At 38.6% G+C, this 19037-nt stretch overlaps 6 protein-coding genes across 6 annotated transcripts in view; 2 read left to right on the forward strand and 4 right to left on the reverse strand.

The window, feature by feature from the left end:
• Positions 1-372: 372 nt before the first annotated feature.
• Positions 373-1590, reverse strand: BATDEDRAFT_84548 (5-formyltetrahydrofolate cyclo-ligase; the record flags this gene model as incomplete). Its single annotated transcript, XM_006676173.1, has 7 exons — positions 1478-1590; positions 1211-1336; positions 1049-1089; positions 834-930; positions 667-757; positions 526-596; positions 373-461 (listed from the first exon to the last, which is right to left on the reverse strand). Exons 1-7 carry the CDS (start codon positions 1569-1571, stop codon positions 373-375), a joined length of 609 nt encoding a protein of 202 aa, XP_006676236.1. The 5' UTR covers positions 1572-1590.
• A 1416-nt stretch (positions 1591-3006) lies between these two features.
• BATDEDRAFT_84549 (mitochondrial 37S ribosomal protein MRPS5) lies at positions 3007-3955 on the forward strand (the record flags this gene model as incomplete). Its single annotated transcript, XM_006675891.1, has 2 exons — positions 3007-3571; positions 3652-3955. 2 exons carry the CDS (start codon positions 3007-3009, stop codon positions 3867-3869), a joined length of 783 nt encoding a protein of 260 aa, XP_006675954.1. The 3' UTR covers positions 3870-3955.
• Positions 3956-4057: 102 nt separating this feature from the next.
• On the reverse strand, positions 4058-5724 carry BATDEDRAFT_21330 (uncharacterized protein; the record flags this gene model as incomplete). Its single annotated transcript, XM_006675195.1, has 4 exons — positions 4058-4321; positions 4420-4872; positions 4967-5074; positions 5443-5724. The coding sequence occupies 4 exons, from the start codon at positions 5722-5724 to the stop codon at positions 4058-4060; spliced, it is 1107 nt and encodes a 368-aa protein (XP_006675258.1).
• A 1687-nt stretch (positions 5725-7411) lies between these two features.
• On the reverse strand, positions 7412-11123 carry BATDEDRAFT_84552 (isoleucine--tRNA ligase ILS1; the record flags this gene model as incomplete). Its single annotated transcript, XM_006676174.1, has 4 exons — positions 7412-7598; positions 7692-10670; positions 10794-10975; positions 11102-11123. 4 exons carry the CDS (start codon positions 11121-11123, stop codon positions 7554-7556), a joined length of 3228 nt encoding a protein of 1075 aa, XP_006676237.1. The 3' UTR covers positions 7412-7553.
• A 5856-nt stretch (positions 11124-16979) lies between these two features.
• On the reverse strand, positions 16980-18254 carry BATDEDRAFT_21334 (uncharacterized protein; the record flags this gene model as incomplete). The annotated part of the gene is made up of 5 exons (XM_006675196.1): positions 16980-17048; positions 17162-17226; positions 17306-17513; positions 17647-17971; positions 18058-18254. 5 exons carry the CDS (start codon positions 18252-18254, stop codon positions 16980-16982), a joined length of 864 nt encoding a protein of 287 aa, XP_006675259.1.
• A 598-nt stretch (positions 18255-18852) lies between these two features.
• Positions 18853-19037, forward strand: part of BATDEDRAFT_29115 (uncharacterized protein) — a gene marked incomplete at both ends in the record, with an annotated part of 3261 nt that continues 3076 nt past the window's right edge. The window contains one exon of the mRNA XM_006675559.1: positions 18853-19008. Coding sequence (XP_006675622.1) covers positions 18853-19008 — 156 coding nt within the window. The remainder of the gene's footprint in view (positions 19009-19037) is intronic.

Below are 19037 nucleotides of genomic sequence, written 5' to 3' on the forward strand. Positions count from 1 at the left end.
TTATAACTTAATATTTTAAAAGTGGAGACAGGCTTTACAAATATATTGATGAGATCAATAGCACATCATCAGCTTCCATGATATGACAATATACTGGTGGTTGTAGTTGGACAATGTTCCAGACAGATCAAAACGAAGCATACCAATCCGGATGGCCTTTGGCGGATTCAGAGCCAAAAGACAACCCCATACTTGTTGCTGATGTTTATTATATGAATGATTCATCACCAGTAAACGTTTGTCAACGATCAGCAATTAATCGTTTATAATTTTCAAACTCGGACTGTTTTCAACTTGTTTTTAACTTGTTTTCAACTCTCAAAAACACAAACATCCAATTTAGCATAATCTTAATATTTGCACATGGCTGGTTTACAATGACATAATAATCTGATCTGGCTTTAAATCTTGTGGTCCAGCTGGAACACTGGGCACATACTGCTCTCGTAAGGCAATTGCAACTACACAATATATCAAGATTGTTATATTTGGCTCGCATAATACTATCAAACTATATATACATACTTGTACTGGGTCGCTGGTAGCTCTTTTCTGTAGCCACAGTAAAACACTTTGCTAAAAACTTGTCATAGTAACTAAAAGATGCCAACAGTATAAGGGTTTTAGTGCAGTGATCGTCACAAGAATCTATTCAAACAAACTGACCCTTTGCCATATCCAATCCGATTTCCAGAGTGATCAAACGCTAGACCTGGCATAATGATCAAATCTAACCCGCCGACTGAAGGATCTAGCGCTGCAAGATGTGTGAGTTGGGAGTATATTAGCAAACTATACACTGGATAAAGTACATTGGCTCAACATTATCTAACCATTGAGTCTGCCATCTTGAGGTTGCGGTTCAGGAATTCCCCAGCTGTTTCGTGGCAGTTTCTCAAAATCATCCCATGATTTGAGCAATACCATTTCCTATATGACAAAGTACAATCGATCGATATAATAGCAAGACGAGTTTAAAGCTGCTTCAGTAAAGATTCATGTTGGCGCCAAGTCTTGAGATGCTTTTAGTTTAAAAAACTGTTCTTACCATGGCTTCTGGATTGCACATTGGAATAAAGCATTGCTTTCCTAATACAACATCCCAATCCAAATAGAAAGTAGATTAAACAACTAGTCAGAATCCGTTTGCTTGAAAATTGACAGTGCCAAGGGAAACACATGATATAAACAAGACTTGAAAAACATTTACCAGATTCAAGGACATCTCGAAGGATCTGAGTAGTATCAACCTCGCCCTTCATGCTCAAAAACAGTGCAATCTTGCTGCTGCGCTGATACTCGGGAGTAGCTAGTAGCTTGCCAGTCACAGCTTTGGCTAAAATCAATTAAAGTTGTTTGAAATTGTTCTAGTATTGTCAAATATCTGGCATCAATGGTGATCATTATAAAAAATAAAATGGAGTTTCAATTCAATATAAACTAGCAAATGCACATGGGCAGCTAGACAGTGACCTACATTGTTGTTCAATGGATTCAAAAGGAACTGTCTTGAGTGTTGCTCGCATCTGCTTGCGAAATGCAGCCTTGGCTAGTTTGACGGTCGTTTCCATTGTTGTAAACCAATGTTATAGCCGTATTCACGTAAAACGAAACACCAAGTAAAGATGTTAATCAACAGCCAGTCTTGAAATAATTTACACCAAATTGACTGGGCAGCATGGTATCTTTTGAATTCTTTGACAAAATCGGCTGGTTTTTGAATGATCTGCATGGAAACAACTGTTGTTTTCCTGAGATATTCAATCTTGGATTCCTTGAATTAGAATGTAAACGTATGTGAGATTTAAGATACACCAAACAGGCGTTTGATTGTGAGAGCATCATATGATGGCCATTGTGTTGATTGAAAACTTGAGAATGCCAATTGGTAGTAGAAAAACAACAAACATTCAACCATTGCTTGGCCAAAGACAATTATTACAAGATAATCACAACTGTTTTATTTTATGCGAATACAGCTGTAAATAATGTGCATTCATACGAGTTTCAAACCATATATTGCAAATTTAGTTTATTTCATCAACTATTACCACAAGAAATTCTTGTAACCATCAAGTCAATCCATCCAATTAAAAATCATTATTGGATATGGGTAGCCAGGCAACTTTATATACTATCAAGTTGATAATGAATACCAGTATAAACGCTCAAATGAATCAAATAGTATTGAGTGTAAAACTGATAGTCTTAATCAAATGATTGAAAGTAGTATGACAATGATCAAGCAGACAAAACTAAAACCACTGATATGAAATTAACATGGTATTGATTGGATAGCAATACAAGATTAGTACACCAATGATTATCAGATGAATATTATATAATTACAAGAGATTTTCAAAAATATAGCAGAGATAGTATAGTGGCAGTACTCCACGTTGTGGCCGTGATGGCCCCGGTTCGATTCCGGGTCTCTGCATTTTGCACAAATCGAGACTGAAACAAACCGACAATTTTGTTGAAATATTTTGTATTGATCTTGTATGGACTCTATTTTGCTCTGGGATAAACAATGGTTAAGTATTCGTTATGATTGGAAATTGATTGCTCCTTTTATTGAAGCTCTGTTGTATCCTAATGTCAGATACGTTCGCGATCTAGTTCAAGAAAACATCTCAGGAATGCAACTATACATGCCGGTCACCCAATGTATTGGACATCAGCAGATTGTATAAAATCACTAAAAAGATAATGCAATGAAAGACCAAAGTAAATCTTTGAAAGTATTGACAGAAATCCGACCGACACAAGGACTGATGTGCATGATCAAAAGAGTCTGGTTATGGATTGTATTACAAACAATCTCCAGTGTTACAGCTACTTATATACTATAAATATCACCATTGCTTTGAATAATAACTGATTGCTATCTATCAATCCATAGCAAGTTTCAGTTCAACTCCAACTTGAAAATCTCACCAGCAACACATGACTGCATTTTCTTTGGCAATTTTAATTGGCATTTCTAACCCAAAGCAATCCACAATGAACATATTCATTGGTGTTAAACAGCTGTCATTGCTTCGACCTCGGTCATGCATGCCATTGATATCTCATGTTCCTGCAACATCTCTTAAATCCTATTTTTCAACTACTTCCGCTACATTCACATCAACCCACACTTCAAAACAAGACTCTGTCCAAAGTGAATGGGAAACTGTAAGCGATGACACTTTCACCAAGGCCCAAGAAACGATGCAGCACTCGGGCCGTTCATGGAAAAGTAAATCAAACTCATCCGGCTCTAAAAAACCATTTACTGGACCTAATACTATGCTTCGTCGTGTCCTGCATATTCGTCGAGTTGCTCATGTCAACAGTGGTGGTAAACAGCGATCTATTTCTGTTCTTGCGGTTGTGGGTAATCAGAATGGATCTGCTGGATATGGCATGGGAAGAGCCCTTGATTCAGGTGCTGCCATGCGCAAAGCACTGGTTCTTGCAGAGAAAAATATGATTCATTTCAATCGATTGGACAATCGCACCATCTTTGCTGATCTGGAACACACTTATCACAAAACAGTTTTGCAACTGCGTACTGCTAGTCCAGGTATATTTTAAATTTTGACTGACGATGCTAAACATACATATCTAACTCATGTTACATGCATATTTATTACTACATTTTAGGTTATGGCCTTATGGTCAATCGTAATATTCACGAAGTTTGCAGATGCATTGGTATCACTGATCTTTCTGGAAAAGTACGGGGCTCCCTCAATCCAATGAATGTCATCAAAGCCACCTTTGATGCACTCTCGACGCAAAAAAACCCTTCAGAGATTGCAAAGATTCGTGGTAAAAAGGTGGTCGATATCCAACTCGCATATTATGGAACCAAGCTCTAGGAACTAGGATCTGGTTCCTGTAGTAGATGGATACGACTCCAGTCTGGAACTGTTTTGTGCTTAATAAAGTCTTCTCTGGTGATTTCAAACTTGGTTTTGATTTTTACCGAGCCAATAAGTGAGCCTAAATAAGTTTAAAAAAATATTTGAGTTCAGTAGCCAAAAACCAACTCAGGTTAGACTATCTACTATATTAACCACATCCATTTTAAATACAGAGCAGTATTCAGACGCGAATGCCTACCGCCAACCCACGCCTGTTGTGATGGCTGAAATGGACTGTAGATAAAATTGATTTTTGAAACTAATTTACGAGCAGATTTCAAATTTGAATGTTCATCAGCCAAATGCTGCATTTCGTATCTCAAACGATCTTCTAGTCCAGGAATGGAGCAAGTTCCTCCGCATAGCAGAATGTTTTGTATCAATTCTAAACGAGTGGTTACATGGCACTAGAGATCGACACGCATTACATAGGTCAGGGTTAGCGCATTTGAGTTTCAATCCATATCAATGTCATTAGCTATTTGTGCTGACAGCATGCTTTCACCTTTAACAGAGTGTCGAGGAGACAACCTTGAAGTGTTTCACCTTCCTCATTTCCCTCAAACAGTACATCTGCTGCAACATATCCCACCCAAGTCGGTATCCGAACAACGTTGAACGAGTCTATTGTAACATCATAGTACGCGCTAGTATCAGCCTCGTCATGAACAGAGTCATTTTTACAAGTACTAGTATGATGTGATTGCCAATCCTTTCTAGTTGGATATGCTACAACAATAGTGGCCTTCAGAGTTTCCCAAAACGTATCTGATGCCTTTTGCAGTATATCTACAACTTGATGATGATCATGGCTGGATACTTCTATAGACGATGTACCCAATGTATTATTGACAATGTGACCATACTGGCAAACCAGTTCTTTTAACCGTTTAGAAACGTGATATCCAGCAAGCGGCACGGATTTAGAGCATGCAATAAGGGGGAGACTACCATAAATCTATATCCGATTCAAAGCATTCAAATTGATGCCATGAATAGTGGATTAAAACCAAGACACAATAAAGAATTGGGTTTGGTTCAAGAATACTTACAGAAAGCGCGCATGCCTCTTGATACCCACAATCCAATACTAGTCCAATAGTTTGTCCTGTAGCAAGCAATGCAGCGAATGATGCGGGGACAAAAGAAATCGACTTGGCCTAGATCGATCCAAACAAGTGCATTCAACACATCAATCGTGTCAGCTTGACATATTATGGGTAAATATCAGTATTTCAAGTATATACTTGCAGAGAATTTATAAAATAGGATTTCAGCAAGCGTCTGTTTGAATTCTATGGAAACAAACAAGCTTTCACAAACAACGATTTGCTTGTGTTTTACATCAGTCAGCAATATATGATGAAATATAGTCCGAAGTAGCGATCCCAGGAATTCTGTGTGCACTGACAATGACTGATGTTCTACTCGAAAAGGAGAAGTCTAAGTAGAATGAGATCGTTTTAATAAGTTATGGACAGGACAAGTGGATACGTTCAACTCAAAGGCAGTTTATCGTCCAACTCACATGGAACCCATTTGCACAACCCAGTTTCTTTTCAGCAACTCCAGGAATATAAGTACGCCTGGGAGTAGGTTCCCAAGATAGTCCGACTTTGCAAGAGAACGATCCTATATCAAGCACGATCCTGTCTTCAGCACCATGATAAGCAGCCTTTTTCAACAGGCTTGCAGTAGATAATGATAATGCACTGGCAGTAGGAGTGCTTACACCTGAGCCACTGCCAACACCAGAACTGAGAGAACTGAGAGAGGCGTTGGAAGAATGCGTTGTAACAGACAGTGGCATGGATTGCGACAAGCTGCTGGCTTAGATCGAATGCTATGAATTCAGGCTGATAAATGCAAACTGCCAGATTTCAAGTTGCTTCAATTTGAGCAATGGTCAATCCTAACAAGAACATTCCAGCTGCGATTCTTCAGACTGCACCGTGGCTGTTTGCTAGAGAATGGCTGCTGGTTACTGTCCTGATTTTTGGTGGTTGCTGTTCCAATGTTTACACTCTGGAGATGCTGGTTAGGTGAATTCATCACTTTGATATCAACCGTTTAGTGTTTTGTTGGCTTGGAATTCGTATCATCTTGTTGGCTTGCAATTCATGTCATCCTGAATCTTCATATCTAGAAACACTCCATGCAGAGTCACTTATTATTCTTTAATTCAATGCTGCATTGAATTGGATTCTGTAGCTGATCGCATTCCATCTGCATATGGCAATCTTGTCGATTTGCCATTTCAAATATAGGCATTGACTCACCAGTTTGCATTGTTCCGTCTTTGTAGATCTTCTCCAGCTAGTGGCAATCTCATTACATTTTCTCAGTTTGCTGTGGTTGCTATCGAGGGATTTATTAGTAATTTGGAATTCATACCATCTGAATCTACGACCAACGAGCCACAATCCAGATTCAACTGGAAATTCCCATTGCGATTGCGACAAAGAGTAGTCCCACTGTATCGTTGGATGGGCATCATTGCCCTTTTTTTAAGTGTGTCGGTCTTGAATAATTATGCTCTTGGATTTTCTATTTCAATGCCTGTGCATATCATCTTTAGATCTGCTTCGTTATGGGTAAGCATGATAATGAGTTGGTTGATGTTCAACAAAAGGTAAGCTTGCATTCTAGTTTTCACTACTTGGCTTTATTTGAAACAATTTATTCATCAGTTTTGGTTACTATACGGCCGATTTAGCTATTCCAAAAATCAAATCACTGGAGCAGTCTTGGTAACCATTGGAATGGTTTTGGCAACACTCAAAGAATCTAATTTTCTCAATTCCACCAATTCATTAGAAGCCTCAGCTCAGCAGTCCGTTCTGATGGTCCAATGGACTATAGGTGTCATCATTCTATCGATTGCTATCATTCTCTCGTGTTTTTTGGGCCAGTTGCAACAGCATGTCTATCAAGAGTACGGAGAGCAATGGCGTGAAGGATTGTTTTATACTCATGCGTTGGGATTGCCTGCATTTATATTTTTATACAAGGATCTAAAAATGCAGGCTCTCGAGTACAATGCATCTCCAATCATATCCATTGGAGATGTGGCTGCTGAATGGCTACCTGGACCGCTGTCAAAAGCCATATGGAGCGTAATGGGGCTTGATGCTCTTCGGCAAGTGTTTGTGCCTGAAATGTGGCTGTTTCTTGTAGGAAATGTGTTGACGCAATGTAGGTCCAACACTTGGTTAAATGTCAAGTCAATACTGTAACAAATACTTATTTTGGCATCTTCAACTTTCTAGATGTTTGTATATCTGGAGTTCATAGGTTGAGTTTTATGACATCTGCAGTCACATTGCATCTGGTACGTATTTACTGTGATTCACTTTTTGTAATTGAACCCAGCTTCGAGTAAACCAACACTTGTTCACATTTCTTTACAATCGAATAGATTCTGACACTACGCAAGTTTGTCTCGCTTATTCTCTCTGTCCTCGTTTTCAAAAACGTTTTTACAACACAGAATTGGGTCGGTGCAGCATTTGTGTTTATTGGAACATTGATCTACACGTTTTCAAAAAATCTGCCTAAACAACCTCACATGCAGGAAAATGTTTCTGTATCTCAACTATCCACTTCAACCCAACCCAAAACCCCGAGATTTAAACAGGCCTAGTGCTGTTTAGCCAGGACCAGTATAAACTTGGATCCATTCACCTAATAAAGTCAATATTAACAGAATTCAATATCGAATTAGTCATCACATTAACCATGATTTGCATTCTCACTCATTTCAAACATATGGGTCACCTCTTGCTCTTCCTTGATAATCACTTGGGTACTGTCAAGCAAAGCAGTCGACACTCCAATTTTCTGCTTGAGATATCGCACAAGCGTTTGTTCCTGAGCAACAATCATATTCGCGAGTTGGTTATCAGGATCGCTTAATATCTCATAGTAATACAGAGTGTCGTCAACTGGCTGCAATCCAGCCTTCTTGCGCAAACGCTGAATACGATTAATAAGCTCACGGGCAAGTCCTTCTTGAATGAGTTCCTGGTCCAACGTGGTATCCAAGATAACTAGAACTTCGTTGGTGAAATTGGCATGGAAACCACTATGGCTGTTATCAAAGTACCGCGTCACTTGCGCATCCTCTGAAGTGATTTCAAATCCTTGAACATTCAATGAGCATTTAGCCATAAACTCCTTGATCTCATTTATAGAAAGTTCAGGCAATGCGTTGCGAATTTTGGTTGCGTCCTTTTTGAATTTCGTACCAAGAGCTTTGGCATCTGCTACAAGCTTGTATTTGACACCATAGGATTCTTCATTGGCAGTCACCGTAACTGTACGTACATTGAGTTCTTCCTGAATGTACTGTTCAAGAGATCTGATGTCCTTGTGGAATTGCTCATCTGGAGTAATAATAATCAGTTCACGGCATGGGGTTTTGAGCGACAAAGTCTGTTGCTCACGGATAAATCGTCCCAATTCAATCACAGTTTGCATGCGACCCACAGCACGTTCCACATCTGCATTAAAATACTCCTGTTTTACTTCTGGATAAAGCAAAAAGTGAACACTGCGAGTATCTTCCTTGGTTTCAGGAATACAAGTCTTGAGATTCTGATACATGGTTTCTGTAAGGAAAGGTGCAAAAGCAGCCATCAAGCGACAAAGAGTAAACAGCACTTCAAAAAGAACATTAAGTGCACGTTCAGCATCGGCAACACCGTTTTCACCCTTGAGACGCTTACGATTGAAGCGCACATACCAGTTGGTAAGTGTATCAATTAGCTTCAACAAGCGAGGAGTCACAGTATATAATCTATATGCAGTCATCTCCTGCTTGACAAATGCAATAAGGGATTGCGTCGATGCCAAAATCCAAATATCCATAATGTTTTGATCCTTGGAAAGATCCAGATGAGAGTTGTAAACAAAATCAAAGTTGTGCTCTTTTTTTAAAAGAGCAAGCTGGGCAAAGAAAAATCGATACGCATTGTACCAAGGCAGCATCACCTTGCTAATCATATCCTTAACGCCCTCTTCACGGAAACGAGAACTTTCAGCGCGAACAGCAGGGGATGTGATCAGATACAGACGTAGCACATCGGCACCATAGCTGTTGAGTACATCCATTGGATCGGGATAATTTTTAAGACGCTTGCTCATTTTTTTCCCATCGCTCGCAAGAATCAAACCATTGACAATGACATTTTTAAAAGCGGGCTTGTCAAACAAATGTGCGGCAAGCACAGTGAGAGTGTAGAACCAGCCGCGAGTCTGATCAATGCCCTCGGCAATAAAGTCGGCAGGAAACGAGGCCTCAAACTTTTCCTTGTTCTCAAAAGGATAGTGTTGCTGAGCATAGGGCATGCTACCCGACTCAAACCAACAGTCAAATACTTCTGGTATACGTTTTAGATCGGGCTTGCCCATTTTGGAGGGAATTGTAATGTGATCAATATTGTCCCTGTGAAGATCTGTGATGCCTTTGACACCGGATAACTCCTCAAGCTCTTGTACAGATCCAATGGCAACAATCTCCTCCATGTCATCACTTGACCAGATAGGAATGGGAGTTCCCCAATAACGGTTACGAGAAATACCCCAGTCATGGGCATTAGCAAGCCAGTTGTGGAATCGTTTTTCTCCCACGAAATCTGGAACCCAGTATGACTGGCTGTTGTTGGTGGTAAGCTTGTCGACAATGTTGGAAACACGGACGTACCACGATGGCACTGCTCTGTAGATCAGCGGAGTATCCGATCTGTAGCAAAAGGGATAACTATGCGACAACTGAGTTTGACGAATCAGACGGCCTTGAGCTTTAAGATCTTTTTGAATAGGTTTATCGGCGTCTTTAACGTTCATACCTTTATACTCTTTGACTGCATCAGTAAAGTTACCCGAGGCGTCCAGAGGGCAGGGCAGATCAGTCTCGCCGGTAACAATACCGTTGGCCATGCAAATACGGTAATCGTCCTCACCAAAGGCGGGAGCAGAGTGAACAATGCCGGTACCACTGTCGTCCGTTACATATGTATCGTTGATGACCACAAATGACTTTCCAGGGCGATCAGCAAAGTAGTTGAACAAAGGAATATATGTCATACCCTTGAGATCCGAGCCCTTGAATCGCTTCACAATAGTAAACTTTGCTTTTTTGGGATCCTTGTATAAGATATCCAAACGTTTTTCCATTAGAATCCATTCGGCACCCGTTTCACCATCCTTGATCTGAATATACTCGAAATCGGGGTGCACACACAACGCCAAATTAGAAGGAAGAGTCCATGGCGTGGTAGTCCATGCCAGAAACGACACGGATGGGTCCGAAGTCAATGGAAAGGAAACCACCACGGCGGGATCAATGACATCCTTGTAGTTTTGATTGGCTTCAAAGTTGGACAAAGGCGTGCAAACAGCCATGGAGTAAGGCATGATCTTGAATCCTCGATAGACTTGGCCCTTGTCAAACAGCTGCTTAAAAACCCACCATACAGATTCCATAAAGGAAATATTCAAGGTTTTGTAATCGTTCTTGAAATCAATCCAGCGGCCCATACGAGTAACGGTAGTTTCCCATTCGTCAGCATAGGTCATGACAATAGCTCTGCATTCTGCATTGTACTTTGCAATTCCCATGGCAGCAACATCTGCAGGACCCTTAATGTTGAGCTTCTTGTCAATCTCGTACTCTACTGGAAGGCCGTGAGTATCCCAGCCAAAGCGGCGCTCCACATAATGACCATTAAGATGAGCAAATCGAGTCACTACGTCCTAAAATTAATTCAAGCCATACAAACCGATTGTTTTGTAAATGAAATGATCGGGTAGGCGATTTGCGACCCACTTCAAGATAACCCCAAACACTGCAGCAAGAAGTCCAAGTCATAATCCAACCTTGATTGTTCCAGCAAGAAGATGACCGTAATGTGGACGACCAGTAGCGAATGGAGGACCATCGTAAAATGAGAATGGAGGGCGGCCTTCAGAAAGCTTCAACGATGTTTCAAATGCATCGATCTCTTTCCAGAAAGCCAGCACTTTTTCTTCTTCGCCAGGGAAGGAAATGCTTGCAGGAACTAATGGTTGATTCCAATTGTTTAGCATATCATTATGGAGAGTGTCAGTGAAGGTTTAATGAGTGAATTCAGATATCAATGGCAAAGAAATACAATGTTGGAATATCAGTTAGCGAGGAATATTACCATTAGGAATGTCGCTGACCATTTTAGTTGAAGTAATATCAGAGGATTTAGATGGTTGGCAGGTGTTGATTGAATTGGAAAGATTGCGGTAGTGTCGATGTATTAATCGGTTAGTTGGAGAGTTCGAAGCTAATGAACAAAATAAACGGCGATTCTTGATGGAAGCCAACACAAAACCCTTCAACATAAACTGATGACATTTTACATCAAAAATCATTCTCGCTTAAATTAAATCTTGCATTTCCTGGGGACGTTTATCGGACTATCTGATTCTGTTATTCAAAAAGTATTCTAAACCAATGTGCAAGGTAAATGCTCTTATTTCTATTAATTCATACTATCAAACTTTTTATTTGCTGATTTGCTTTTCTCTTGCATGGCTTCGAATCGGTGTTTTGTCATAGATTTTGACTGCTGTCTTTGGTGTTGACAATGTGTGCTCACTGTTGGATTTTCTGAACAAGCGTTGGAAGAATCATACATGCACGACATTGAATCAAGACTCTTTACTGGTTAATCAAAATAGTCCTCTTGCTCTTACCCGTCTGCTAAATGAAACACTGGTCGCCTTTTCATCCAAATCTGTACAAAAAAAGCAACCCATTCCAAAACCACGCGAGCCAGGTTTTAATCGCAATCAAACCGAGGTATAGTCTCATCAGTCATCCACTATACTGTGCATTCAAATCGTGTCTAGTTTTGGAATGTATCATTGACTAACTGAATCTCAAGATCATCAATTGCCAAATTGAGCGTATATTACAGTCTGGCAAATTACCTAAAAATATACTTGCTTTAGGGTACCGTCATGTAAGGCAACTATGTAGTCGACTTGGTGTTGACTCAAATGTGCATTTAAAATGACTTGAACACGGCGTTTTAATTAAAATAATTTGATTTAGATTTCTGGCCACTCTATCGGTGCCATGACTTTATCAAAAAGTCTGGAAAGCTATTTTCCAAACACTCTAACTGGAACTCTTAAGACATATGGATGGAATCTACTTTTAGAAAGGTATTCAAATTGCTTGTTTTATAAATGTATGCTTTATTTAAATTTTGTATTCAACAAATGTAGGATTGGCGATCTTTCAATGGGATATCTACTAAGTGAAACAAGCATCTTTATCAAAATGCCAAATGGATGCTTATGTCAGGTCACAGGTTTGCTTTTCCTGACTATGTTTTTGAACATTTGATTTGAAATTCTCATTTACTAACTGCGATCGCGCATTTTGTAAAACGTAGGTGCTCCACTCTATACTTTTGATACATTCAATGCTAGATTGAATTTGCCACCATTTTTCGTAATACCATTCAATAGTGATGCAGTGTCTATTGAAAAATCGGAAAATTATTCGAAACTCAGCCAACATAGTTTTATTTCAGAGGAGGTGAAATCATGCATACCTAGCAAAAGAAAGTGCAATGCACTATTAGCAAATGAGACATGTTCAGTTGACTACAGCAATCAGATAAAAGAAAAGTCAGATGATAAAAAACCAAAGCAGTCTAGATCTCGAAAGAGACGCAAAAAATCAGTCAAGAGTGCAGTTGAAACTGATACTACTTTAAATTCTGATGCGCTTAAATCATCGGTCAAGTCAGCTATTAGTCCATCATTGGTTTTTCTGCCATGGTCAAACATTTTTTACAGCAGACCCTCACTAACTCATCGTAATATACAGCGACACGGATTTCCTGAATCACGCAAGTTTTTATTGCAATTGCTTAGATTCTAAAGTTGGTTTGATTATATCGTATTGATTGCTGATGGTTTAAACTGATTTTATTTCATTTCATTTAGATTTACTTTGCCTGCTGATGCAAGACAGAAATGAATTGGTACTTGCCTTGTCTAGATCCATATTTCCTATTCAGCATCGTTTGCCAAGCCCAATACTTGAAACGTGTATATCACAAAGTAAACGAAATGGAAAATCAGATAATGCAAAAATTAAAGTAAGCAAGTCTTGGTAAGAGTCGTTGATGTATCAACACATTTCTCATCAGAATCTGCTGATTTTTTTGAACTGTATTAAACATAAAAGAAGCGTTTGCAGCGTATTAGAGCACTTGATCCATTGCTGGATATGATTTTAACCAAATGCAAGAAATGCAATTATAAAGCATTGTTGGACTATCATTGTCCTCTTCCCAAAATGGTTGATGTCAAGGTGAAATATATTTAGTATATGTAGATTGCTTTTTACAATTTTTAAACTAAAATGCAAATTTCTTTAGGATGGAGTCAAGAGAATTTTGGATATGCATATAAGGCAGCAGCAGGTAAACTACAAAATAATTTGAAGCCCATTTTGCAATCGTGATGATTGACTTGCTAGTCGTTTATTCAATCAACTAGGTTTCGTCTTTTGTAAAATCTGTTTTAAAACATATTATTCCCAATGATATTTGGGGAGATGATTCCAACCGGGATGCTTTTATGGCTGGTACGTTTCAGCTTACTTTAAAAGCAAGATCTTAAAATCTCACATACAATTCATGGTGTCTTTAGTTGTTGTTCAGCTTGTATCTTTGCGAAGATACGAGGTATTGTCACTTCAAAACATTGGAAATGGCATCAAGGTAGGCAAAACATTTTCCATCGAGTTTGAAGATTTCGACTATGTAGTAATATATCAGCAATTTCCGCAATGTAAAACAATGCTTTCTAGATTTCAAAAATGGCTTGGCTGACATCAGGCATCAAGCCAGCACTACATTTATCCACATGCGAAGCTGAAAAGCAACGTCAAATGCTTTACGAGTTTTTGTATTGGCTCTTTGCTGATGTAGTGGTTTCATTAATCAAGGTAGATGTTGTATATTGACGTGACACGGCTTTGTTTTATGTTGACATGCATTATAGACAAATTTCTATGCCACAGATACAGTTCCGTTCAAAAATCGTGTGTTTTATTTTCGACATGAAACATGGAGTCGTATCAACCAATCATTGCAATCCGTATTCAAACGCAATTTATTGAAACCGATAGAAATGGTAACAAAATAACATCAATAGCATTATAAATGTGTTATTTAATATTCAACTCTATATTCAAATGCTTATTTTTAAAATATTATGGTTTATTTATTCATACTGGCCATGAAACTAGCCGCTTGTCACATCCGCATTAGCTGGAGAGAGTTTCCACAAAGCCTTGGGGTTCTCAACTACCAGATTAATCCCTAAGGAATCAGGTGCTCGAATGATTATGAATCTAGGACGAAAACCCAAGCCCAAGGTAGTTTTGTCTGATGCTTGTAGATTTTTAAATCCAATTTGTATTATAATCTAACCTTGTGCTACACTACGCGTTAAACTATGTTCAGGAACTGGCACAAATTGGGCTAAATCCAGAGCAAATAAAGCAACTCATGTGCTACCGCTACAACGGAGAAAATTTGCTATCTATAAATCAATTGCTTACCAATGCGCATCATGTGCTCACATTGGAAAAGGTATGTAGCAGTTGATCTGTCCAACAGTTTTATAGCTCTTATAATAATGCTTTGGTTACAAAATTTAGACTGAGCAGTCAGATTTGATGAAAACAACAATGCTTGGACTGGATGATATATATACACGATTTAAAGCATTCAAGCTTGGCTTGGTTGCAGCTAGTGCCGATGGGTCTATACCACAACTCTATTGTTGTAAAATGGATATTGCGTCTTGTTTTGACACCATTAATCAGGATAAGCTCTTGTCATTGCTGCAATCGTTTTTAACAAAAACCGACTATGTAATTCAAAAGTATGCTGTTTTGTATGCAAGTGGGGATCGTATTCGACGTGTATTTCAAAAACGAGCACGAGACGCAGGTCAGTTGAGTTGATACTCATAGATTGTGCTTGAATTTTATAACTGATGTATCCAACTATTGACATGACGCACGATTTACCATAAAATAGCCAACTTTCAAACATTTACCGAGTTTGTTGAAGATGCATCCGCGACTGTAAAGCAAACGGTATTTGTAGATCAGGTTGAATATCGAATCGAGGCAGCCGAGTCCATCAAAGACCTTTTGAAATCACATATTCAAAATAATTTTATCAAGGTCTATTTCTACTATTACCTGTTTGAAAAATACCTTTTTATATTCTAACTCGTTCAAACTCTACTATTTTAGATTGGCAAAAAGTTTTTTTGTCAATCGGCTGGCATTCCACAGGGATCCATAGTTTCGATTATATTATGCAGGTACTCTATATTGTTGAAAAACAAAATACAATGCTGACTTTTTAACCGACTATTTTTTATACACGACACGTTGGCGGAGCTAGTTTTTTTTACGCTCATTTTGAAAAATCATATTTGGCAGATCTAATCATGGATAGCTCTGAAACTCTGCTACTGCGCTATATTGATGATTTTCTTTTCATCACTACATTTTTTATAAGGCGCAGCAGTTTATGGAGATTATGCATAAAGGTAACTTTCTGTTGTGCTGAACCAATAGTATCTGTATTGAATTTTAATATGAAGTTTTGACTAATATTTATACTTGTTTATAGCGCATCCGGAATTCGGGTGTTCTGTGAATATAAGCAAGTCTCTATCAAATTTCTCAATGTCTTTGTTGGATGGTCGTGCCATTCCAGAGACATATAGAGGTACTGATTAGATAGAATGTTTAAGGAAATTCTGATATATAATACAGCTAATATATTTGGAATTGATTTATTCCCATCAAATAGATTTCCCTTGGTGCGGATTTGTAATTGATCTCAAACGGTTGGAAATTAAAAACACTTTATTTCAAAATCGAAGCATAACATGTGCGTATTATTGTACCAGCATTATCTTGCCTGAACCTATACAATGGGATTTTGCTAATTTGTATACATTTGCTTTTGGTATTGCAAAAATAGATGTTGCCGACTCACTTAGTGTGAATATATCACAAACTCCTGGAAAGCATCTTCGCTCCAAACTGTTTCAGTATGAAAATCTCCATGAAAACACTACATACTGTTTTTATCTCTATTTGCGCTTACTCTATGTTTTGAATACTGTATTTTGTATAGGTACATCAAAGCTAAATGCCATCCTATTTTTTTAGATACAAAAGTGAATTCTGTATTCTGTGTGTTATCCAACATTTACGACAATTTTTGTTCAGCTGCAATGCGATTTTGCTCGTATTTGAATATTGCTTTTGATGGAAAGATTTACCGCAATGCCAAGTTTATTGTTGGTAAGTGTATTGATGGTATTGTTAGTGTAGAGATGAAGCCATTACAGCAATCTACACCATTTTAAACCCAGTGCTGTTTTGACTCGAATCTATTGACTATTTTGGCGTTTATAGGTGTAGTGGAGGATGCTGTTTGTTTTGGAGCACATATCATGCACAATCGAACGCGTCGCAGTATTGCAGTCTTGAACTCATGCGAGTTTCGTATCAGCACTAAAGAAATCCATCGGTATTAAGTTTTATTTTTGATGCACACCAATCGCATTGCTTGGTGTTTTCGTATGATAGAATTGAAGGTTTCTAACTTTTGTTTCATTTTGTTTTGACAGAATTGGACTCGGATCATTTATATTTATTCTTGGTCGTCGTCAAGGCAAATTCAGTAAACTTGTGCAATCACTTTGTGAGCTATACGATAAAATCAGCATTTCTGAAGAGAGAAAGCAGCTGCATAGTAAGATCCAGTCACGATGGAGAGCAAGTGCTCAAAAGGTTGTGTATTGACCGTAATCATAAGAATCCCAGCTAAATCTGACTACTGCTTAATGCAGTGTGACGGAAATCTTTAATAAACAAGTTATTTTAACACAACAGATGAGCCGACTATTCCATACTAAGAAAAACATTGCTTTTGTAACCGGAATAGGGCATTTTTAAGTTTTAATATGGTGTTATAAAGAAACATAATTGTTTCCGCCAAATGACCCGGTAAGCTTGTTCCGTAAGAAAGCAAAAAAGTCCTAAATATACAGCAAATGATTAAAAAAGATTTAAAAAAGTGTTGAATAAGTCAGCAGTCTTATAGACAAATCCTCGACATGATCAAATCAATATGTTGATGTTAAAAGCATACCATTGTGTTTAAGGCCAAGGCAGTCCACAGCTCGTGATGTGGCAGAATATCTGGAAAGTTGGAAACTGTTGAAAAATGGAAATTTGACATCTAGATTAGTATGTTTGCAGCAGCCAAAGCAAATTCGCCAAAAATAAACCCTACTTTTGAGTACGGAATAATTATATGCCATTCCAATTATAAAATATCCAAATAGTCCAGCAAAAAGAATTGTGAAAAAGAATCCAGTAGTAGACATGGATGATGATCCAGGAGAAGATCCGGTTGGGATTGATGTGCCACAGCCTCCAGCATGATCCCAGTTCAGTTGAATTTGCTTCAAGTCAATAACGACCCTTGGTTCAGATGGTGCCTATTTATAGTTGTAAATATTTACAAATCCAAATCAACAGTCAGATCAGATCTGTGTGCCTTTATAATCGGAAACTGAATGTAGGCCAGATTTGAATGGATTCCAGTGCAATTTAGTATCAAGGTAAACTTACGACAATTTCTTTTTTGCAATGGATATTCAGTATAACCATAGTTTCATTTAAACCGTTGTACGACAGGCTTATACCGTCAGAGATGGCCGTGGTAGCAGCGATAGCAGCGTCACCAGCTACATACTGGCGCACATTGGTAATCCGAGCATCAGTGTGCTTCCAGTTTGTAGTGATCTCGCAAAATCTGGTATTGGTAGGACATTGGTCTTCTGATGGTTTAGATTGATCAACTGTCATCACTGAGCAAGGACTACCATATAGATTGACTACATCCAAGGTTGGGGCGTGAAAATCTTCAGATAATGTGGCATTAAAAAATGGAGTCCTGTTGGAATTAAAAGTGTTTTAATACGGCTGGTTATATATTGAGCAATAAGATTTCAACCAAGAGGCCATGTCAAAAGTACTTACAAAAACACGGATGACAGGTTGTAGGACAAGCCATTGATACTGAAGATGCAGCCTGGGTTGCTCGAGTCTAGAAAAATTGCTGGTAGTTGCTGAGAGTTGGCAAATGCCGTGGTAGTTTGAATAGCCAGTGCAGCAGTAACAATAGACCTGACCACTGTCTTCCACGAAACAGCGATACTTGGCATATATAGATTCATTGTTACGAGTTGAAGAAAGTTTTGGCAAATTGCTCGCTAATATTTGGCCCGTGATTTTTGCCCAAATGAACATCAAAAATAAGGCTTGCTTTTGTTTTTTTCTACACTTTGAATTTTATTTCTCTAGGCAGCAAGTTCGTTTTGTTTTGTTACTTGTTTTCTTAATATTCGATTATAGTTGATCATGTCTTTCTATGGTAACAATGGTGGAGGCTCGTAAGTGTTATTGAACTTTTCCTAGTTTCTCTTCATTATATGTCTTGTCTACTGTCTGCAACTGCTTTCCATGTATAGTTTTACTTACCAATGTTTTGTTTTGTATTTCTTTATTTCATTGTTCCAATCGTTGTTTATCACTGGCTGTGCATTCCATCCTGCTCTGCACCGTCTTGAACATTCAATGGCATTGCTCATGTCTTTGCATTGTTACTGGATTCATGATACTTGTATTGCATTGAATCCTCTTTAATGTTGGATTGTGAAACTGCCTTTTATTTCCAACCTTGCTGATTCATACAAAAATTTAATGTGAAAAGCTATGGAGGAAATGGCAGTAGCTACGGAGGCAATGGCGGTGGTTACGGAGGAGGTGGTGGTTATGGAGGAAGCGGTGGTGGTGGTTATGGAGGAGGCAATGGTGGTGGTTACGGAGGAGGTAGTGGTTATGGAGGAGGTGGTCGTGGTGGTGGTCGTTCTTTTGGAAATGATCGCATGGGCGGTCTCGGCAATAGTCTTCGAAAGCCAGACTGGGAACGTGAACTGCCTAATCTTCCTGCTTTTGAA

This window comes from Batrachochytrium dendrobatidis (genome assembly GCF_000203795.2).
Source record: "Batrachochytrium dendrobatidis JAM81 unplaced genomic scaffold BATDEscaffold_1, whole genome shotgun sequence".
In the NCBI taxonomy this organism is placed as follows: domain Eukaryota; kingdom Fungi; phylum Chytridiomycota; class Chytridiomycetes; order Rhizophydiales; genus Batrachochytrium; species Batrachochytrium dendrobatidis.